The 18,287-nt window shown below is 49.3% G+C and overlaps 8 protein-coding genes across 8 annotated transcripts; 4 read left to right on the top strand and 4 right to left on the bottom strand.

The window, feature by feature from the left end:
• Positions 1–787: 787 nt before the first annotated feature.
• Positions 788–2,121, bottom strand: STEHIDRAFT_151222 (uncharacterized protein; the record flags this gene model as incomplete). Its single annotated transcript, XM_007298438.1, has 13 exons — positions 788–898; positions 961–1,003; positions 1,057–1,072; positions 1,140–1,151; positions 1,212–1,236; positions 1,292–1,326; positions 1,392–1,443; positions 1,508–1,525; positions 1,580–1,589; positions 1,654–1,699; positions 1,764–1,804; positions 1,959–1,995; positions 2,085–2,121. 13 exons carry the CDS (start codon positions 2,119–2,121, stop codon positions 788–790), a joined length of 483 nt encoding a protein of 160 aa, XP_007298500.1.
• A 1,768-nt stretch (positions 2,122–3,889) lies between these two features.
• On the top strand, positions 3,890–4,131 carry STEHIDRAFT_151221 (uncharacterized protein; the record flags this gene model as incomplete). The annotated part of the gene is made up of 2 exons (XM_007298437.1): positions 3,890–3,962; positions 4,028–4,131. 2 exons carry the CDS (start codon positions 3,890–3,892, stop codon positions 4,129–4,131), a joined length of 177 nt encoding a protein of 58 aa, XP_007298499.1.
• Positions 4,132–5,033: 902 nt separating this feature from the next.
• STEHIDRAFT_47982 (MFS general substrate transporter) lies at positions 5,034–7,252 on the bottom strand (the record flags this gene model as incomplete). The annotated part of the gene is made up of 14 exons (XM_007298025.1): positions 5,034–5,099; positions 5,158–5,220; positions 5,272–5,416; positions 5,472–5,535; positions 5,589–5,659; positions 5,714–5,748; positions 5,818–6,351; positions 6,413–6,463; positions 6,516–6,541; positions 6,601–6,651; positions 6,707–6,775; positions 6,835–6,937; positions 6,994–7,022; positions 7,141–7,252. Coding segments are annotated over 14 exons (1,419 nt in total), but the record flags the coding sequence as incomplete, so codon positions are not given.
• Positions 7,253–9,224: 1,972 nt separating this feature from the next.
• STEHIDRAFT_106554 (uncharacterized protein) lies at positions 9,225–10,475 on the top strand (the record flags this gene model as incomplete). The annotated part of the gene is made up of 6 exons (XM_007298436.1): positions 9,225–9,277; positions 9,435–9,604; positions 9,656–9,892; positions 9,962–10,116; positions 10,206–10,287; positions 10,426–10,475. The coding sequence occupies 6 exons, from the start codon at positions 9,225–9,227 to the stop codon at positions 10,473–10,475; spliced, it is 747 nt and encodes a 248-aa protein (XP_007298498.1).
• A 170-nt stretch (positions 10,476–10,645) lies between these two features.
• Positions 10,646–11,510, bottom strand: STEHIDRAFT_106553 (uncharacterized protein; the record flags this gene model as incomplete). Its single annotated transcript, XM_007298435.1, has 3 exons — positions 10,646–10,677; positions 10,734–11,109; positions 11,190–11,510. 3 exons carry the CDS (start codon positions 11,508–11,510, stop codon positions 10,646–10,648), a joined length of 729 nt encoding a protein of 242 aa, XP_007298497.1.
• A 1,080-nt stretch (positions 11,511–12,590) lies between these two features.
• Positions 12,591–13,085, top strand: STEHIDRAFT_46352 (uncharacterized protein; the record flags this gene model as incomplete). The annotated part of the gene is made up of 1 exon (XM_007297930.1): positions 12,591–13,085. A coding segment is annotated over one exon (495 nt), but the record flags the coding sequence as incomplete, so codon positions are not given.
• Positions 13,086–14,594: 1,509 nt separating this feature from the next.
• STEHIDRAFT_151216 (uncharacterized protein) lies at positions 14,595–15,357 on the bottom strand (the record flags this gene model as incomplete). The annotated part of the gene is made up of 3 exons (XM_007298434.1): positions 14,595–14,786; positions 14,861–15,144; positions 15,231–15,357. 3 exons carry the CDS (start codon positions 15,355–15,357, stop codon positions 14,595–14,597), a joined length of 603 nt encoding a protein of 200 aa, XP_007298496.1.
• Positions 15,358–16,294: 937 nt separating this feature from the next.
• Positions 16,295–18,061, top strand: STEHIDRAFT_126805 (uncharacterized protein; the record flags this gene model as incomplete). The annotated part of the gene is made up of 2 exons (XM_007298433.1): positions 16,295–17,112; positions 17,176–18,061. 2 exons carry the CDS (start codon positions 16,295–16,297, stop codon positions 18,059–18,061), a joined length of 1,704 nt encoding a protein of 567 aa, XP_007298495.1.
• Between the last annotated feature and the right edge of the window lie 226 nt (positions 18,062–18,287).

Genomic DNA, 18,287 nt, shown 5'->3' with positions numbered 1-18,287 from the left:
CATATCACGAGGAATCAGCTCGTGCAACATTGGATTGTCGTATTCATGTGGTAAGTAAATATAGTGGTGCGAATGATATACGCAGGAGGTTAGCCCGATGATGCGTCTCCTCTTTCGACGAGATGCCTATAGTGTCCGGATCGGACTGAAATAAATAACATTTCAAAAGTAAGGTGCCAAAGGGAAAACATATTAGACGTGGTGTTCACATAATGCAAGTCATAACATATGACTTGAGATCGTCATAGTTGTTCAAACGCTCGATCCCTCGACTGACCTCCCAGGCTTGATATTTATTCTAGTCTCCAGCGTCGTCTGAGAAGGGTCCGACTGTTCTCCAACAGCATTGAGAGAAATCTGCTGCTGCGTCCCATACTAGCGAATCTTGTTAGCTGGAATCATGTCTTCACGATTATACACTCACCGGAACGTTGTGATTGCTTGCGAACTGCATACCGTCATGGAATTCAGATTGGTATACGTCTTCTCCACGTATGTATGCCCGGGCATTCAGATTGGCGATCAGAGCGTTACAGTACAATGGACAAAGGATGAAGTATAGCGAGACATAAATCTGAACTTGTGGGTATGCTGCCATCTTGAAGAAGTCTTCAGTTGTTATGAGACGAATAAGATACCAGTACCACCCACCGTTACGATGACAAATAGTGCACAGAGAGCTGTCCAGAGGCCAGTATTGATTACGAAAACTGAAAGTCGATGCAGGATACGGTTCGTGCTGCACAAGAGGATGGATTAGAAGACGACGTATACATCAACCGGAAAACTACCTGTCAAACCCTACCCCAGCCCGCTTGCGCCATATGAACCACATTAAGGCAAGAGAGATCAGCATGTCTTCGGCTGCACTAACACCCCAAAACGCCATGGGCAATTTCTTTCCCAGTAGGCCATCAATCAGTTTTTTTCGTATCGCATTTAAAAGCTGATCTGACTTACCTCTATGGCGAAGATAATCTGTGCGGTGGGCCCACCGTTGAGACTATGCCCTCATAGTAAGGCAAGCGTGTGATTTACATAGAATCCAAAACGTACCAGAGTGCAATAAATGCTGTAGCGTGTTTACATCAGCTTAATGAGTCAGAGATGCAATTGATGAGAGGGTCAATGCAACCCACCAATATATCCCGCTACATACAATCACAATGTCAGTGACGATCAAAGTAAATGTATCAAGTTGGAAATCCTACCGAACTGAAACAGGGAGCACGGAACCTGAGTGTCAGGTCAGAGGTTTGAATCATACGCTCTAGCGGCTCGGTAAACCTACAAATATCGCTGGAAATATCCACTTATTTCCACTGACTAGGATATTTAAACCTGCTCTTCAGATACGAGTTCCGACATATAACATCAAACATAAGACATACACTGCCAAACTCTGTATGCAAAGAAAAGCTGTGTGGGCAAGGCGACCAGTGCCTGTAGAGATTGGAGTCCGGTGAGCGCAGCGTGCCGGTGACGGAGGTGGTGATCCAAGACTCACTGTGAACAATCCTCCCCACTGTATGATGAAACTGCTCAGCCTTCGAGCTGATTGGGCCAAGAATCAACGTACTAGATATTCTCTAGTATCAAAGGGTGGCATTGAATATCCGTAGATATTTGTTAGGTATCATGGAGCGCACTTACTGAGACAGTACAAATGGGTCATCAACTCGAGATATCAAGACCCAAACTAAGAAAAATATCAATTATACATCAATTCTTCCGATGAGCGGTATCTGGAGGATAGCACGCACAACCCCTGTTGACCAAAACTTCGTGGACGGTGTTCATGCAGCTGTAGACGAAATCACAGCAGTGAATGAGATATCGCAGTGAGCTACTGGTGTTGCGTAGAATCGTACAGCAAATAGATAACCTGAAAGCAGATGATCAGTCTGAATATAACTGTGGAATTCGGATAGAATAGTCAAGTAACAAGCATGGCTTACTAAGAAACGCTTCGTCCATCCGTCATGGCGAGAGTGGCTAAGTTGAAAAGATAGTGAGAAAAAATTATTGCAACGAGATTTTTGAAGTCATACTAGACAAAGTATAGGAAGCTAGTGAAAACGAACCGAAAAGGTTGCCATTAGTGCTGTGGTCCTTGACCATCTGAAGGAGACAGGGAATAATAATCTAACATGACCAACTTACGTTTGCATGATTGTGATTCCATAAAGGCCAGTATCTGCAAGCACTGCGACGAACTCGACTATCGTACCAGGATGATCCGATGCAGATGACATCTCGGGTCTTTTAATCCACGTAGTGATTATCCGTCCGACAAGGTGCTGAGGTGTTTTTATTCACGGAACGAATGACCAGTCTGACTTTATAGACAGCTGACCCCAGTGTCTGCGCGTCTACGGTGTACAGCACAATCAACAAGAATCAATCAATTTGGACTTCCGAGTTACCCATGTCTGGATACATGTTTGCTGTCGTTCACGCGATCCATCGGGACGTGCTCACCACGTCGCTGCTGCCATGATCCCGGAAATGGTACGTTGGTACCGCCTAAGTAGAGCACTAAAAATCTTACCATCTTGATGAACAATAGAGCTCAGAGGCTTCCTGTGATGAGATGCATCATTACATCTACCCAATGCTTGGTTGACAATAAGCAGAAGGGATCGAAGGGTTGAGGTTTGGTAAGTGTTTGTTGTGCCGGTGAACAGAAACAGAGCACCGTTTCACAGCATGAGATGTGTTTCTGGCTAGATCTGTGGAAAAGGACAGCTGAAGGCTTCCAGAAAAGAAAGGCGAAAGATGAATGTAAATCTGTAATAGGACGAGTTGAGGACGAGCTGTACAGCTGGGAAGACCCGGAATTCGCCGACACTTTTACCTTACCAACCAACTGCCGACAGCTGCCGACAACAAGCCGACAAGCTCCCGAGGGCCTGATGGATTTAGAGTCGGATTTTGTCAAGTGCCTACAATCACTTAGAGGTCCAAATTTCTTCAGCTCTACCAATCCTCGTACTCCGTCGGAGCGGTCTTCTTCTCGATTATTGATTATTGAGCCCGTAGCATTGGGGGTCCTCTTGATCAATGACCGGATTCAGGTTCAAAATGCCCGCGATTCCCTGAGTATTTTCCCACTGGACTGGTTCATCTGTAAGATCATCTCCGACCTACTACATTCGAGAGATTCCTCGCAAACGACGGGGCCACGGTGCCAAAGGGCTAAAAAGAATCGACACGTAGAGAACATTATTTCTGACTGATCTCCTACAGGCACCATAACAGAACGCTCGAATGACCGAAATGTGGGTAAGTACTTACTCAGAGTCGCCGTTCCTAGCCCGGGTCCTGCCCCGGACAGGACAGTACGATCGTCTACATGGTTGCGTGATGCTGGCATGGTGAGAAACTTCCACAGGCTGGTATTAGTTGTGCGAATCTCTGTGTATCTTCACTCTCTTGAGGTCCTGAGGACGGTCAGTGCGGTCTTTATCAGTAACTCGGTAGTGTGCGGGGAGAAGATTCCTTACCGTGTGTATAGGGAATCTCTGCGTTTGTGCGGCTTACAAATCAACTAGGAGATTCTCCCCAATGGACCGGGGCAAATCAATGACATCGAGATGACCCAAGGAAAAGGGCTGTAATTTATAATATTAATAAATAAAAAGCAGGATGATCCACTCAATAGTCGATATCACGGCGTAGCTCCATGCAGCCATGGCCAAATACTAGGTTCTAGTAGCCGGATGATGAGTTCGCTTCTGTTTACATGTTACGTAGCTGTTTTCTAGAACCCCTCTCATCCCGCGGTTATACTAGACCGAAATTAGCTTTAAAGGACTGTGGTCCCTTCGAGGAAACTTACATCCACAAGCACCCCTCATCAAATCCACAAAGCCTCAACGAGTCAAACATGAAGCTCTATCTCTCTCTCCTGTTCGCGGTGGTTGCTGTTGCCTTTCCTCTCATCGAATCCGAAGTGAAGCGTATGTCATCCTTTGATTGTCGCATCGACTCGAGGTACCTGATACATGCTCATCTACCTCTTCAGGTTGCAGCGGAGATACTCTCGATCTTCCCAAAGCTGCTATGTCTTGGGACGACGGTGATGTCCCCGGCCTCACTAGCGACATATGTGACCGCGTTGATTTCTGATCGTGACATGTAGGTTTTATCTTCGGGTATTATTGTACATTCAACAGTTGATTCACCTCATTAACAGATTACTGCCCGGTGACGCTTGTTAGCCTTCACTGTTTGCGAATCAAATTTTTGTACGAACATGCATGAGGATTTTGCGAGCTTGGCAGAGTTGTCCTGCTTTTGTGTTCCAGTCGACTCATCAATGATCATGTGAACCTCTACCCTGTTTTGAGCCTTGTGCATTCGCCGAACGGTAAGTTTGACGTCAAGCATCACTAGGATATATCAGAAACATATGTGTACCACGAAGTATTTCGATCATTCTTGTTCAGTCTAAGCTGTACTTTGACTTATCTATCGTCGAGTCCTTTGAAGTCAGCTCTAGCAACAAATGGTATTCTGCTGGCTTGAGTTATTGGGGTTAGCTCGAAAGTAACTGGTAAGATATTGTCCGGACATCTGTGCCGCATAAAGGAACGTACAGAGTCATATCAGCGTGACCAATCCGAAACGGGCAGATGAGTATCCAGCGTGAGCCGGGTAATATCCTGATTAAACGAATACAAAAGGACTTTGTGTGGTACACATAGTCATAATTACAACATAACAGCTCTCGTGGTGCATCAGATTCAACAACAAACAGAGCTTTTTAAACCAAGCTGAAGGTATAACGTGAATAATTCACACTTGTGGAAGCTTACGTCCTAGTCGAGCATTGACGGAAGCCTGAACGTGAACCACAGTTCGCAAACAGCAGATTTCAGAAAGATCGTAAATACATATGCAAGTCTCAGACAGAACTTTCCCCTTGTATGAGTGATTTATCGCCAGGTATCTTGGCTGGATCCGCTTCCTCCGTCGGCTTCTCGTGGAGAGAGTATTTGCGCACGGACAAGGCTGGTAGTCGTCAATATTCATTCCGAAAATGACACCAAGAACTTACAGAGCAGAAAACCGACTGTGACAATAGGTGTCAATACCTCCCTAATAAGAAAGTGAGTGAGAGCACTGTGAACGTCACGGCAATCACAAGGATACATACCAGATAACCGACAAGCTACGGCTGTAAGCATGCAGGACTTCGTTGCGCGTGCTGATAGGCTAGCAGAACACCGGTTAGCTAAGTCAATCAAGAACAACGGCGAAAAATACCTGGATGTTATGTAGGCCAGTCAAATTATCCGTGAGGGTATTACTGTCTCCGACGCTATAGTTGGTTATGGCAGAGATGCGCTTTTTTACTTCGGTCACGAAAATTGCCTCGCCTACGGAGACACCGACAGCGCTTCCGAGTAGCCTATGACTAGACATTTTAAAAACGTGAAGATAGTATTCGTGGTTGTTTCACATACCGAAGAAGCATGAAGGCAGATGTAGACATGGCAATATCGCTGACGGGCATGCTCGCATGAAGTGCTAATGTCAAATGATGAGCACGGGGCCCAGGAGATATCCGAAAAATTGCGTACCAATGAGAGGAATTTGGAATACGCCTCCCACTCCCACTCCAGCAATGAATATATATACTATCTGCAGAGGGCTGCCAAGAGAGTCAGTCACAAGATATCGCTCGCGTAGTGATGCTGATACAAACATGCTCGTCGAGCTATCGAGTCGTATCATCAGCCCCTAGTCGTCTGTCAGCCCACTATATTGTCGGAAAACCATCCAATGTTGATTTTGAGAAAAAGTACTGACATAACCAACCGCTATCAATGCCCAAGACACCCAGAGTACCAGTCGATACCCTGCCTTTACGGATATAATACCGGCCAACGCTCCCGATACCGAAGACGTAAGGCTGAAGGCCATGGTCTTGATTCCGGCGATTGTGGCGCTCGATCCCAAGACTTGAAAATATAGAGGAATGTAGTAGCTCCCCGTAAATACCGCCATACCGTGGATAAATGCACAGATCAGTACGGCTGCAGGGGTCATCGTGCAAAAAAGTCGGGAGGGCAAGACAGGGATACGCTCGGTGAACAACCCATGGAGGCAGCACCCCATAATTAATACTACTCCAATGCAGATAAGAGCAATGGCAGCGGCAGATGACCAGTGATCTTGTCCGACCTCAAGGCCCACTAGGAAACAAGCCACCCCAGAGATAACCAGAGACAGTCCAATAAAGTCGAACTGACGGACAACCTGACCAAAAGGACGCCTTGGCACTGGTTTCAACTTCAGCAAGAATAGAAGTATCAAGGACAGAATGCCTCCTGCAGGAAGATTCTACGCAAGGATTAGAATGGTGCTCATGAGTCGTATCAACATGAGATGAGAGACAGCTTACCATCCAGAAACACCACCGCCATGAAGCGTGATCCGTCAAAGCGCCACCGACCTTTATGGTACATGAGAGCAGGCCTTCATGGATAAGATACCATGACGCTTACAATGGGGCCAGTAACGCTGGCAACACCTGTCCTTATATTTAGCTCTAGATGAAATGGTGGGGTTCTGTGATTGAAGTGAGCGTACCCCAAGTCGTTCCTACCAAGCCAATATAAAATCCACGTTTCTCCAAAGGAGCTTTTTAACGATGAGTCAGGACAGCTATTCGATATCTCAGTAGAAAAATACCAACTTATATCGGCAATTGTGATCATGCTAAGCTGAATCAGTCCTCCACCTCCGGCACCTTGAATGCCACGAGCTTACCAATCGGTAGCAGTGTCAGCAGGGATCATACACAAGCTGAACAAAAGAAAATACCTATCGCAAGCCACAAAAAGCTTTGCGCGGCACCACCAAGAGCAGATCCTACCATGAAGAAAGTCATGGCAATGAAGTATACTGGCTTGCGCCCTATGATGTCCTACCCAAGACAGTGAGTACTGAGTATTTTCTGCCAGACAACGAATTGCGACAGACAGAAAGCCTTCCGTAGATAGTTGAAAAAGCTGAGGAAATCGTTAGAACAAGCAGCTCAAAGACTGATTGGGCTAACTGACAGGCACTAGCTACGCACACACGATTCAACACCTCGATTGAGAAAGGATGAACGCGAAGCTCACGCACCAAGTAAATACGCAGCCCCAATCCAACTGTACGCATTCTGGCCACCAAGTTCACTGACGATGGTTGGTAGTGCCACAGATGTGATTGTCTGATCAAGGGCGGGGATTAAAACTGAGAATAATCACTATCATGCCCAACTTCTGCTTGGACATGGACGACATACTGAGCAGCAAAATTCTGCACAGTTTAAATCGGTCAGGCGCAGATTCAAAAGAGCTGGTGAGAGTCCTACGCAGGAATGACTATCGCAAGATTACTGCTGTGTATCAGTACGAGTCATTGTGAGAGGAGAAGATAGACTAACTTTGAAGGGACATCGGGGACAGGATCGACTTGAATGTTGGATTGGTTTGGAGGCAGGTCTTTCTCCGGATTCAAGTTGCTCTGGTCAATGACCGGAGAGCCCATTTTTGAGGAATTTTTCATCGGTGAAGTTACTGGTAGAGGTCAGTGGTGAAAGAGAAAGGACACAAAGGTAGAGCCTTGATGACACGATTCGTCTCCTCGAACGCCCACTGCCGAACGCGAAGACTTCTATTTCACGCATAACCCAAGTGAAGATTCTATCGGGAGGCTCTCTTCAAAGGATTCAAATCCCATCTTCACGTACTCACGTTCAGAGGTCTGAGGAATGCACGAGGGAAGACGGCCTAGAAGGACCCCAGATACGGATGCGGAAGGTTCGCGGCCCCTGCGTCTGAGGGATCTCAAAGAGAACATGCTACACGAAGCAAGCGATTATCCGTCCCGTTCAGGTATGACACGGAGTCGGCGATTGCTCTAATAATGAACAAGAGACATCCAACGCATTCCGTCAATATGGAAGCAAGTGCATCGCATCAGCCTTCCCAACTAATCGTGCAGAGGCGCTAATCGACTGGATGCTGATAACTCCTAGACCGGTGACAAACATCTATGCACCGAGGAGCGAGGGGTTGATGTGAGAAAGAGTTTTTTTCGGCCCAGGTACTTGATGACCCTTGACACGGTGTGAATGAAAGAAGTAGTAAGTAACTCGGGTGGCTGAACGAACAAAAGAGAATCGGAAAAAAGTGGCCATGTGAAAGTCTTCAGAAGCCTGAGACGGAGACTATTATCACGACATCCTGCGAATAGTTTCAGCATAGGGCTTCTAATTCCACCCGGTACGACGCAAGTTCGGAGAGAGCCCGCAGTTTCCTCTTGAATAGAATACGAGGCATGAGGATGCTGACTCCATCACGATACTGTATTCTGGAAGTTGGCCCTGATCCGTCCTCTCGGTGTATCCGGAATAACATTATTTCTAGGTTGAAGGCCTTTGTGCTCTTCCAGCATGTGAAGTTTGTCTCGGGCTCCCGATACACATTCTTTGTGTGTAAATGTGACATATGGGGAAACAGGTGACAAGCCTTGTGTAACGACTTGAAATCGGTTCTCCTCGAGGACAGTGGAGAATCACCTACATATTTCTTTTGATATCGCATTGTCTAGTGACCCTAGTTGATATCCAGTCCTCCAAAAAAACTCAGGTGTAGCATACCTGGCACCCCAGAGTTACGCCGGGGGAACATACAGGAACTTCCGCCCTATGGCTTGTATTTGTGCTTCTAAAGGTGACGACGCCATCAGAAGGTATTGTGTTTATAACATGACGAGCGAGGCATAAAGTTTGGACTTACATGTGGAAGATAGTATCGCTCACCTAAATCCTGCGGGCCCGGAAGTTTTCTGAGACGAGTTCTGATGAACGGGCTGGCGTAAGGGAAGGTGTTCCATCATAGTAGGCTGTACATCGAACCTGAGCGCTGAGCTATGATTGGGGAGATGTCAATCGATTGGGCGACCGAAGGGTTCTATGTGCAAACTATCGGATATGGAATGAGCTGCAAGTGCCTCGCGGTGGATTCCAAAATTTTCTTGAGCGCTGAACGGTGAACAACGAGCGCAGGAAGATGGCGGACAAAAAACAGGATTAGGAATTTGTGGCGCTCTAAAAATCGGCGAGTCAGGAAACTGCCGAGGCCATTGTGCGGGCGCCGGGGGCAGCTTACTCCGGACCCTGGCACTTACAGAATCTTTTGAGTAGCCAACAGAAGGCCAACATGATCTCCAACACATTCTCGTGGACAGCTCGCACTGGGCTGGAGCTTGATAGGTGCGACGCACGTCAGAAGGTGGCCACTGGCCTGTGGATGAAGCGGCTGTCGAGCGGCTACTAAGTGCTCATGTGCCTTGCCGCACTGGCACCCTTACTTTTCCCTAGCACTTTCGTTGTACAATTTGAAGCTTGTGGTCCATATCGTCGCGTTTAGCGCCCTACGTACCTCGATGGCTCGTTTCTGGTATGGTCGTTCCCGACTGCAATTCTATGCTGGTGTTGTACTGGCTTGTCTACCCGCCCTCCTTTCCATCGCAAACCTCGCCTTGTCCATACTGAAGGCTAATAGCGCCGAGTATGGTTTCAATGAACCTCGGACGTATTGTAGGTGTACTTGAAGCCATGACGTATTAATGCTCACATTCCATTTCTAAGCATACATCGACGACGACTATCCTGAGTACTACCCTCTCGAGGAACACTTAGTAGCACTGGCCGTCGAAGAGACGGGTCATTACCCTATACACGGTGTAGATGCGAAGGAAGAATGGGCGTCGAGCTCAGTTGCAGGTTTTGGTTATTTGAGGCTCGGGGAAGAGCATCGGACATTTGCCATAGGCATGTCTCACGAAGCACACTGCCTACGCATTCTCCGTGTTCTACTCGAAGGAAGTGAGCCTGCAGCTGTACGAGGACAATATTGCCTGAATTATCTACGCCAGATGATTCTCTGCTCTCCAGATTTGACCTTGGAGCCGGCAGATGCTCTTTGGAGATCCCACGATGTCGAACGCTCTGGAGGCACGCACACCTGTCTAGACTGGAGGCTCGTTTATGAAGCCATGGCCCAAAATTGGGAGGAGTGGGTACGGGTGCGAGATGATGACTTCGACACTGTGAGTATACACGCACTTCCATGGAGAGAATCCATCCGAGGACTGATCAAAGTAACTTCATCCAGTAAAACCGGTCGCCGTTACGCTAGCACAGCGCAGTTGAGCTGTCGCCCCCTGCAGGAGGTATCAGGGGAAAGGAGACGAGAGTATCTATCGAGAGTAAAGTTATCAGTATGTTGTCGAGCAGTGCTCGGAAGATCTTGTTTGGTCAATGACCAGAGTGTTCGCTTCGCGCTCTCGCTCGTAGTCACCGCTCAGCATCGCGAAGTTACAGTAATTTCTACTTCATCATGGAGTTGTTACGTGTAGCAAGTTTCACCGCTTCATGCGTTGGTGGTCGTCTAGGCCGCACATTCTAGATTTATGAGATCTTAAAATTCAGGCATTTCAATCAACAAGATCTGAGAGCAACATAGCTGGGTCACGACTCATGGGGCGCAACAAGTGAACCAACGTATGTTTATAATCCGAAAATTGAAACAAATATGGGAGAATAAAGTGCAATCTGATTCAAATTCTACTGTGCATCTTATAGAGACGACCGTTGGACCAGTAAAAGCCCTGAGAGCGATGTTAGGAAACAGCCATCAAAGTGCTGAGGATAAGTAAACGCCTACCAAGCTGCGGTTTCCTCGGATCCTGCCTGAAATCAACCCTACCGTCTACTTCTCCCCCGCCCAGATTGAAAGTAAAGGTGTGGTAGGATCCAGAGCGGCAGAAAAATTCGGCGGATTCCCATGAAACTCCGAAGCCTAACTCCAGCGACGCAAACATACTCTGCTTCGTGGGACGCGTCGACCAGGAAAGCTTGCGACGGTCGATCTCTTCCACATCCGCCTTCCAAACGTCGACGAATACAACAGGGTCAGAGAAGAAAGACGGCGACGTGATATTCATATCTTCTTCCAGATTCAGGAGATATGGTATGGACATAATGAGGGAGCATCTCTCCATTCCGAAGTCTCCTGCACGAAATTGGGCGATGGTAGAGACCTGGAGGGAAGATATATCAAATATTGTTTACACTGAGCGGTGGGTGATAATGGAAAGGTGATGCCAAAGAGATTTCATACGTCTAGTGTTAGTAAGAAGCGACGATCTTCAGGGTAGATCATACCAAATCCTGAGCGCCAGCGATGGCTGTCATACAGCACATTGTTCGGCTGTGAGGCGTTGACCTGTGCGAGTACGATGGGAAAGTTGGATATGGGGGGTAAGGGGGGAGAAGAGGGATCCCGAACAGCGGTCTCTAGCCCGATGTAAGAGCTCGCGTACTCCAATTTGGGCGGGTTCTGTGCTGAAAAAAGTGTACGAGGTGCAACAGATTGTGCCCCGAGGACGAGGACGTTGAGCAAGGAACAGGACAAGGCCACGATGCATGCCCAGAAGACCATTCGTTGACCACGGCGTCGCTCTGTTATCGTTAGGTCTGCAACAGAAAAAGTCAGCCCTTTGATTTTGAAGGAGGTGGAACCAAATTAAAGCAGATATGTGCCTTCTTGCAAGTGCGCCTTTCCCAGATCATATTCCTCGGCGTGCACTGAGGGTTCGTCGGCTGAAAGAGGTTGGTATTGGAACACTGTAGACATTTTCAGTGAGAATAGTAAGATAGTCAGAGTATTTCAGTTGAATGAGAACTGAGCGAGAAGAGTGGACCGGGAGATGGTAGCCAGTGTTGACCTTTCAGGTCCCAGCGCCCGGCAGTGCGACTCGGAGCAGATGTCGTAAAGCGAAACAATCGAATCTTTCTCTTCTAGTCAAGGTATCATGTAATCGATAATTAGGATTGTTAGTAACACATCCCGTGTAATGGATAGTGGGAAGGCGCCAGAATCCTCCGGGAGCAGTTCGCCTTCAAGGTGCCTTCTTTAGCGTACGATGACAAGAACCTTGTTGCCTTCCGTAGATCCCGTCTCTAGTCGCATGAGAAAATACAAGCGACGTCTTTGAAGCACGGTGAGCGCGCGGATCGGAGTGCCAGGTGTCCAACCACTTCTGCACAACCGTGACTCCAGTAGATTGGCCTCCAACTCGCGACGATGCTCCGTTCCAACCGTAGATTGTCAGTGGAGGCGTCCGTATGTGCGATGGTTTTTTTTCTTCGCTTCTATGGGTACGTGCCTGTGATTTTTTTCCTTTCCAATCAGCCTTTCGACGCTCAGATAAGGAGTCAGGACTTACTACTGATGGATATTCTGGCAAGCAACGCCGTTAGGTTTCTGTGGCTTTCTTGTGCAGTCACGACGACAGATTTCCCAGTACACCCACTCCTCCAAACATGTTCCAACTGACACACCCAACCTGTCTCTATGTTCTTGGGACGTGTGCCCTTGCCCTGTCCGTGCTCAATCTCAATGCCGTATTGTACAGGGAGTTCGACCCTAACCCTGCAGGAAGAAAAAAATACAGTGTGTATATACATTCGCTCTAGAAAGACTGCGTTCACGCTAAAGTGATATATATTAGCCTACCGAGGAGAGGATTATCCTCCTGTTTGGCACCTCGAAGAAAGGCCATCCGTCGCCATGACCGTCGAAGAAAGCGCACACTACCCGATTCATGGCCTCGATGCCGCTGAGGAATGGGCGACGAGCTCGCCCAAGGGTTTTGGATATATCAGGCTTGGGGACGAGCATCGCGCGTTTGCGATATCGATGTTCCACCAGTTTCACTGTATCCGTTTGATGCGGTCCGCGCTAGATGGAGACTACAGGCCGGTCATTCAGGCTCACGTGGAACATTGCTTGAATTATATTCGGCAAATGATTCTGTGCAGTCCTGATTTGACGTTGGAGCCTCCGGATGTTCTGACGCGCGACTTCGAGGTGGAGAGGACGGGGGCAACACATGTCTGCGAAGACTGGGGTCAGGTCTATGAGGAGATGGAGAAGAATTGGGCGGAGTGGACAGACATTCGAGTCGGTTTCCGTAACACGACCGTCTTCGGCTACGATTCGTACGATCTGTAATTAGAAAGCGGTTGGAGAGACCAAGCAGACTCTTGTAGCATTCGATCGCACCAGCCTGCATGATGTCTTGAAGTGCTTAATTGTACGTCAGACCTTCTTCTTGATTCGTACCATAGCTTCGAGGCAGTCAGTATGTTCGCACTTATGTGTTACTGGTATATTGAATGATATTTGAGTTTTGGAACGCTACAATTCTAGGGCATCCGAGTCGAAGATATACTTTGCGCGAGAGTTCCTAGGTTTATCGGGCTTCATCTGTGGTGTTGTGGCGGCGCCCCTGCTAGACGATGGAGAGCAGGTACCCGCAGCAGTCGATGCTGTTCTGGAGGTCGTGGCGCCGATTGAAGCAGGTGCTGGTCTGGTATTTAGCGAAGAAGACAGAAGCGGGTGGTTAGTCCAGTGGTCGAGAACTTGAGGGAAAATATATGTTTAAATGTATAGTGGAGGGAGTCACGTTGGAAGGAGATGGATGGACCTTGTGCGTGCTGTAGCTGACTCGGATGGTGGGCCGTAGCAACCCAAAGTTACTCGTATCCATGCAATACAAGTTGACAATCTCAAGTCCTAAAGCAAACTTTACGGTGAAAATGCTCACGAGGGTACAGAGCGGTTCAAGCAGACTTACGGTGGAACTACCCCCAGTAGTTTCGCATGTCAATGACATGTCGTCTGGGATTTGCAGGCGGAAATAAGGAGCGACGCCGTGGATAAAAACGTCAAATAGATGATAATGCCTGAACGCCTTGATCATCAATTCTAGGAGTAAGAAAGAGCACAGGTAAGGAGTCAATTTAAAGGTGGGGTGTCTCGATTGTCTGGCCTCTGAACTCAGGCAGGGTGTGGTCCGATGGGGCACCTGCAAACCAGTATCACTAGCTCAAGGACAAGAGGTGCATTGTGGTTTTGCCGACAACTGAGGTATGGTATGCCGCATCCTGATTTGCGACCATAGCGGAGGACCAAAGCCAGGTCTGGCGCTGGCACGGCTCTCTGTGCAGTGTTATTCCAGGGTGACGAGCCCGACGACGGCAGACGTGCACTGCAATAATGACGAGATCGGACACGCCAACAGAAATGATCAGTCTAGTAGCGGCCTGCTCGCTAAAAGCGAGCATAGCTGGCGTCGCCACCAATCGAAGTGCGAGCGGAGTCGTCGCTACAACTCCGAGCCTTGGACGAAACGGACGAGTATCCCGGTACGTTGTGCAGTAAGACTGCAACGCCCGATCGCAGTTAGCCAAAATCAGTGGCTGGATGCAAACCGGCGTTGTTCGAAACACGATCGAAGGCATACGCCACACTTAGATGGTCCGGAGGTCACCGCGGCCATATTTTCATCATGCAACTGTAAAAAGATAGGTAGAGCAAGAATCAAAGTCAGCCTCTGTCCCTCCCAATCTGCGCAGAGCACACTCCGCCATCCACCTCAACAGCGAAAAGACTCACAGCAAATATGTATTATCCCAGCCCTCGCGTGAAGATATGCTATGTGTTGTAGGTTGTAACGTGCTACTTTTCAAGAATTGACGGCCGTTCCGCCGCCCCTCCGAGAAGAACCAGCGGTCCTTCCGGTCCACCCATGTTACGACAGACGTCTTTCGCGTGATCGTGGAATGCGGAGTGTAGGCCTTCTGGCCGGTTCGGGAGGAGGATATGGGGCAATACGCGGGTGTGGAAGACGCGGTGGGTTACGGAGCCTCCCTGCATGATATGGATATTTCATGTGAGATGTTTAGACTAGCACCTATGGAAGGCGAGGACTGAAGTCGACGTACGAATTGGTGGAATAGCCCGCCCATGACCGATTCGACCATCGTCCCCGAAACCTTATACAGCCCTATACTCCTCATATCGTTCGTTTTCAGCCCATCGTTCGCCACGGGCCTCCAACGCATTATGTCTGGAAGACGCCATTGCGGGGCTACGTGTTCGCCGAGGACGTAGGTGTTGAGGGTGCGTGCGGTGATGTTGTCGAAGTCATAATCAGGTGATGAGGTGGCCTGCAAGCCTGGCGTAGAGTGGAGAAACAGCTGAAGATATGTTTCGAGAACTCTGCGGCCTGGTGGAAAGTACAATGTACGTTCGAAGCAGGATATGTCAGTGAGCAAGCTGTCCACACGAGCAACTAACTCGACGGTGACGCACCCATGAACGCAAAGCGAGCGTTGTGTCCCTGGACAGCATCTTTGTGACTCAAATGCGTCAACACCCTCTGCGCGACCTCTGGTGGAAATTCTAGCGGTGCGAAGACCTCGTTCAGATGTTCTGCCATTCGGACTCCTAGCGAAGACCCGCTAGACGATGTTGAAGGTATGGGGCCGTCCTGCGCTGACAGTACCGGCTTCGTTGCCAGTGCTGCAGCATCAAGCCTCGAAGTCGTCGAATGAAGACATCGTCGCGTCACTGGAGATCAAATAAAGCTTTAGTTTTGGTTCACTGGAACAACTCGGAGTGTACTGGACGGAGTAGAGGCGCACGAACCCGGCGACCGTGTCAAGAAGGATTTTGCAGAAATATCAACGGCCCTACTCGCGTGTTTTAGTGATCGTATTCCTCTTGACATTGTCGGCGACGATGACGGCGACGACGGACAGCAGGACGATACAGAGAACGGTGAGAACGGTGAGCGCGACGAGGAATTGCAAAGTCGCGAACTCGGAAAACAGGACCAGGTGTCCGGAGTCCCTAATTCTGCCCATTTATGGAAGAAAGCACCCCGAGCACCGCACGGATAAATGTGGCCCTGTGAAGGGCGATGTGAATCGAGAACAATTTTGTTCACGCCCATCATCTTCTCAGTTCGCCGTGCGCTCATATCATATCTGTCCCGCTGCTGCAATGCTATGAACACCGCTCGTATCACACATCCACAATAACCAGTAGTGTTCGCCAACGCATGAGTCTTTGCCAGGCCCGTGAAACGTTCGAACGGTATTGGCTCGTTGCGCTCGTGTGAGTCCGTACCACTGTTTTCGGATATGGACAGTTCTAGTGGATCTTCCTTCTCCGTTAGGAGGATTTTATACATCTTTTTGGCATTGGCATCAGAACCGGCCACGGTGATCGCATTCGCGACGTACAAAAGCGTACAAAGGTGAGCGGCGGTGTGACAGGACGCGAGCGTGACGAGAGCAAATACGTACGCGGTACTTAGAGCGCGATGGTCGCGAGGGATTGTCTTGCTCTTCATCTCGACTACCGCCATCATCATGGCTGAAACACCCTCGTCCTCATCCGTGCCATTTTCCTCATTTTGTACCTCTTCTGCGACGTCTTCGCTCACGTCTCTAGACGAACCACTCTCCTTGAATCCGCTCAAAGAAACCTCGTCGGTCTCGCTGCCACCTAAAGGCAAGTCCAAGACCAAGGCCAAAGCGCGTCCATCTCTCCCTACGCCGAAATTAGAGAAACCCAAAGAGGTGACCATCGTCATCGGTGTCGACGACGACGGCACGGAACAGACCATGACCTTCAAACCCACCGCAGTGCTCGAGACACTCTTCACCTGGATGGCAGAACGCCATGCTATTTTCCAACGTCGTCTAGCCGGCGAACCCGCCCCGTGGACATCGGACGAATACTTCCAGAGGTATCCCTTCGTGAACGTCTACCGCGTCTACGACCGCATGACGCAATACATCGTCCGCGAGGTCATCTCCAAAGGCCCTCAGGACCTCAAAGAAACCGCCTTCCGAGTGATCCTGTTTCGTTTCTTTGCGCGTTACGACACTTGGAGGCTCTTGCAGGATCGTTTCGGTGTACCCACCTGGAAGAACTTTGACATGGATACGTATACGGAGGCATTCGCTGAGGCGAGTGCCGAGGGCGCGAAAATGTACGGGGCAGCGTACCAGATGCCGCCTCCTCCGTTGGGTGAGGGTCCAAATTGGCTGAAGCACCTTCGCCTGTTAGTGTTGATGATGACCACCGGCCTATGCGAGAAACTCGCGAAAGCGGAGTCTCTTCAAGAGATCCTCGGCCAGGTCCAACTTTATCCCTCCATGAATGGCGCCTTCCTTGGATACCAGTACGCTTTTCTCCTCACACCCCCGTACAAATACCTTAATATATCTGACCCTTATTCTCCCAGACTATCCCTCGACCTGAACCTCATCCCCTCCCTCTCCTTCCCCGAAAACTGGTCCCTCCTAGGCCCCGGCGCCACCGAATGCCTCTCCAAAATCTTCGGCCCCCAAATCGGGCCCTACGTCGGCCCCGCCGTAAGCCACCTACACGACAACCAAGACTTTTACTTCTCCGCCTACGGTATCGCACCTTCCCTCCGTCCGCGCCTCACGCCCTCTTCTCCGCCGTATGTCAGCAGAGTCGATTTCGAGCACGTGCTTTGTGAAGTGAGTAAGTACGCCCGGCTGAAGCATCCGAAGGAGAGCCTGAAGGTGTCGAAGAAGGTTGATGTTAGGGGACGGTTCGATCCGTTGGGGAAAGGAGAGGGAAGGCCGAGGCCGACGACGGAGGTGCCGAGGAAATGGATGGAGAGACAGAGGGAGATGATGATGCCTCTCGCCTCTAAGCCGAAGAAATCGAAAAAGTCGAAATGGGGGTCTTCTAAGAAGAGGAAGTCGACCGCTGCCGCCGCTAGTCGCGCGAGGAACGGAAACGGAAAGACGTACGAGTGCCGTGGGGCTGTTGATGAGGACGCGGAGGACCCTGAGTACGAAGTTTCGCATATCGTGATGGAGGAGCATACGGATTCTGGGAGCAGTAGTTCGAAGAAGAGGAAGAGGGACGAGGAGGTTTGGTATACGGTGAGGTGGGACACGTGGGGACCGGAGTGGGATACTAGGCAGACGAGGGACAGGTTATTGGAGGACGGCGTGCATGGGGTTATTAAGGCGTGGGACGATAGGAAGGAGGAGATTGAGGAGAAGGCTAGAGAGATGTCGGGGTATGGAGCGTCGACGACGGAGAGCGAGAGCGCGGGGCGGAGGAAGAGTGGAAGGAAGAGTGTGGCGTAGGATCTGCTGTCGAAGTTTTGTTTCTTGCTTTCCGGTAAGTCGCGTTCTTCGATTATTGCCCTCATTGATTCCCACTCCCATTGATATCTCGCAGTGCTTTGCTCTCTTGTCGCGCAATCGTTTTGGGACGATCTCATACATGTGTATACATCGCTAATCCTGCTGCACTGTCCACACATCTACTACATCAGATGCTCATAACCAAAAATCATGTTCACTCCAATAG

The sequence above is a fragment of the Stereum hirsutum genome, assembly GCF_000264905.1.
Source record: "Stereum hirsutum FP-91666 SS1 unplaced genomic scaffold STEHIscaffold_1, whole genome shotgun sequence".
Lineage (NCBI taxonomy): Eukaryota > Fungi > Basidiomycota > Agaricomycetes > Russulales > Stereaceae > Stereum > Stereum hirsutum.
Note: the sequence above shows the minus strand (reverse complement) of the source record. Positions and strands in the feature narration are given on the sequence as shown.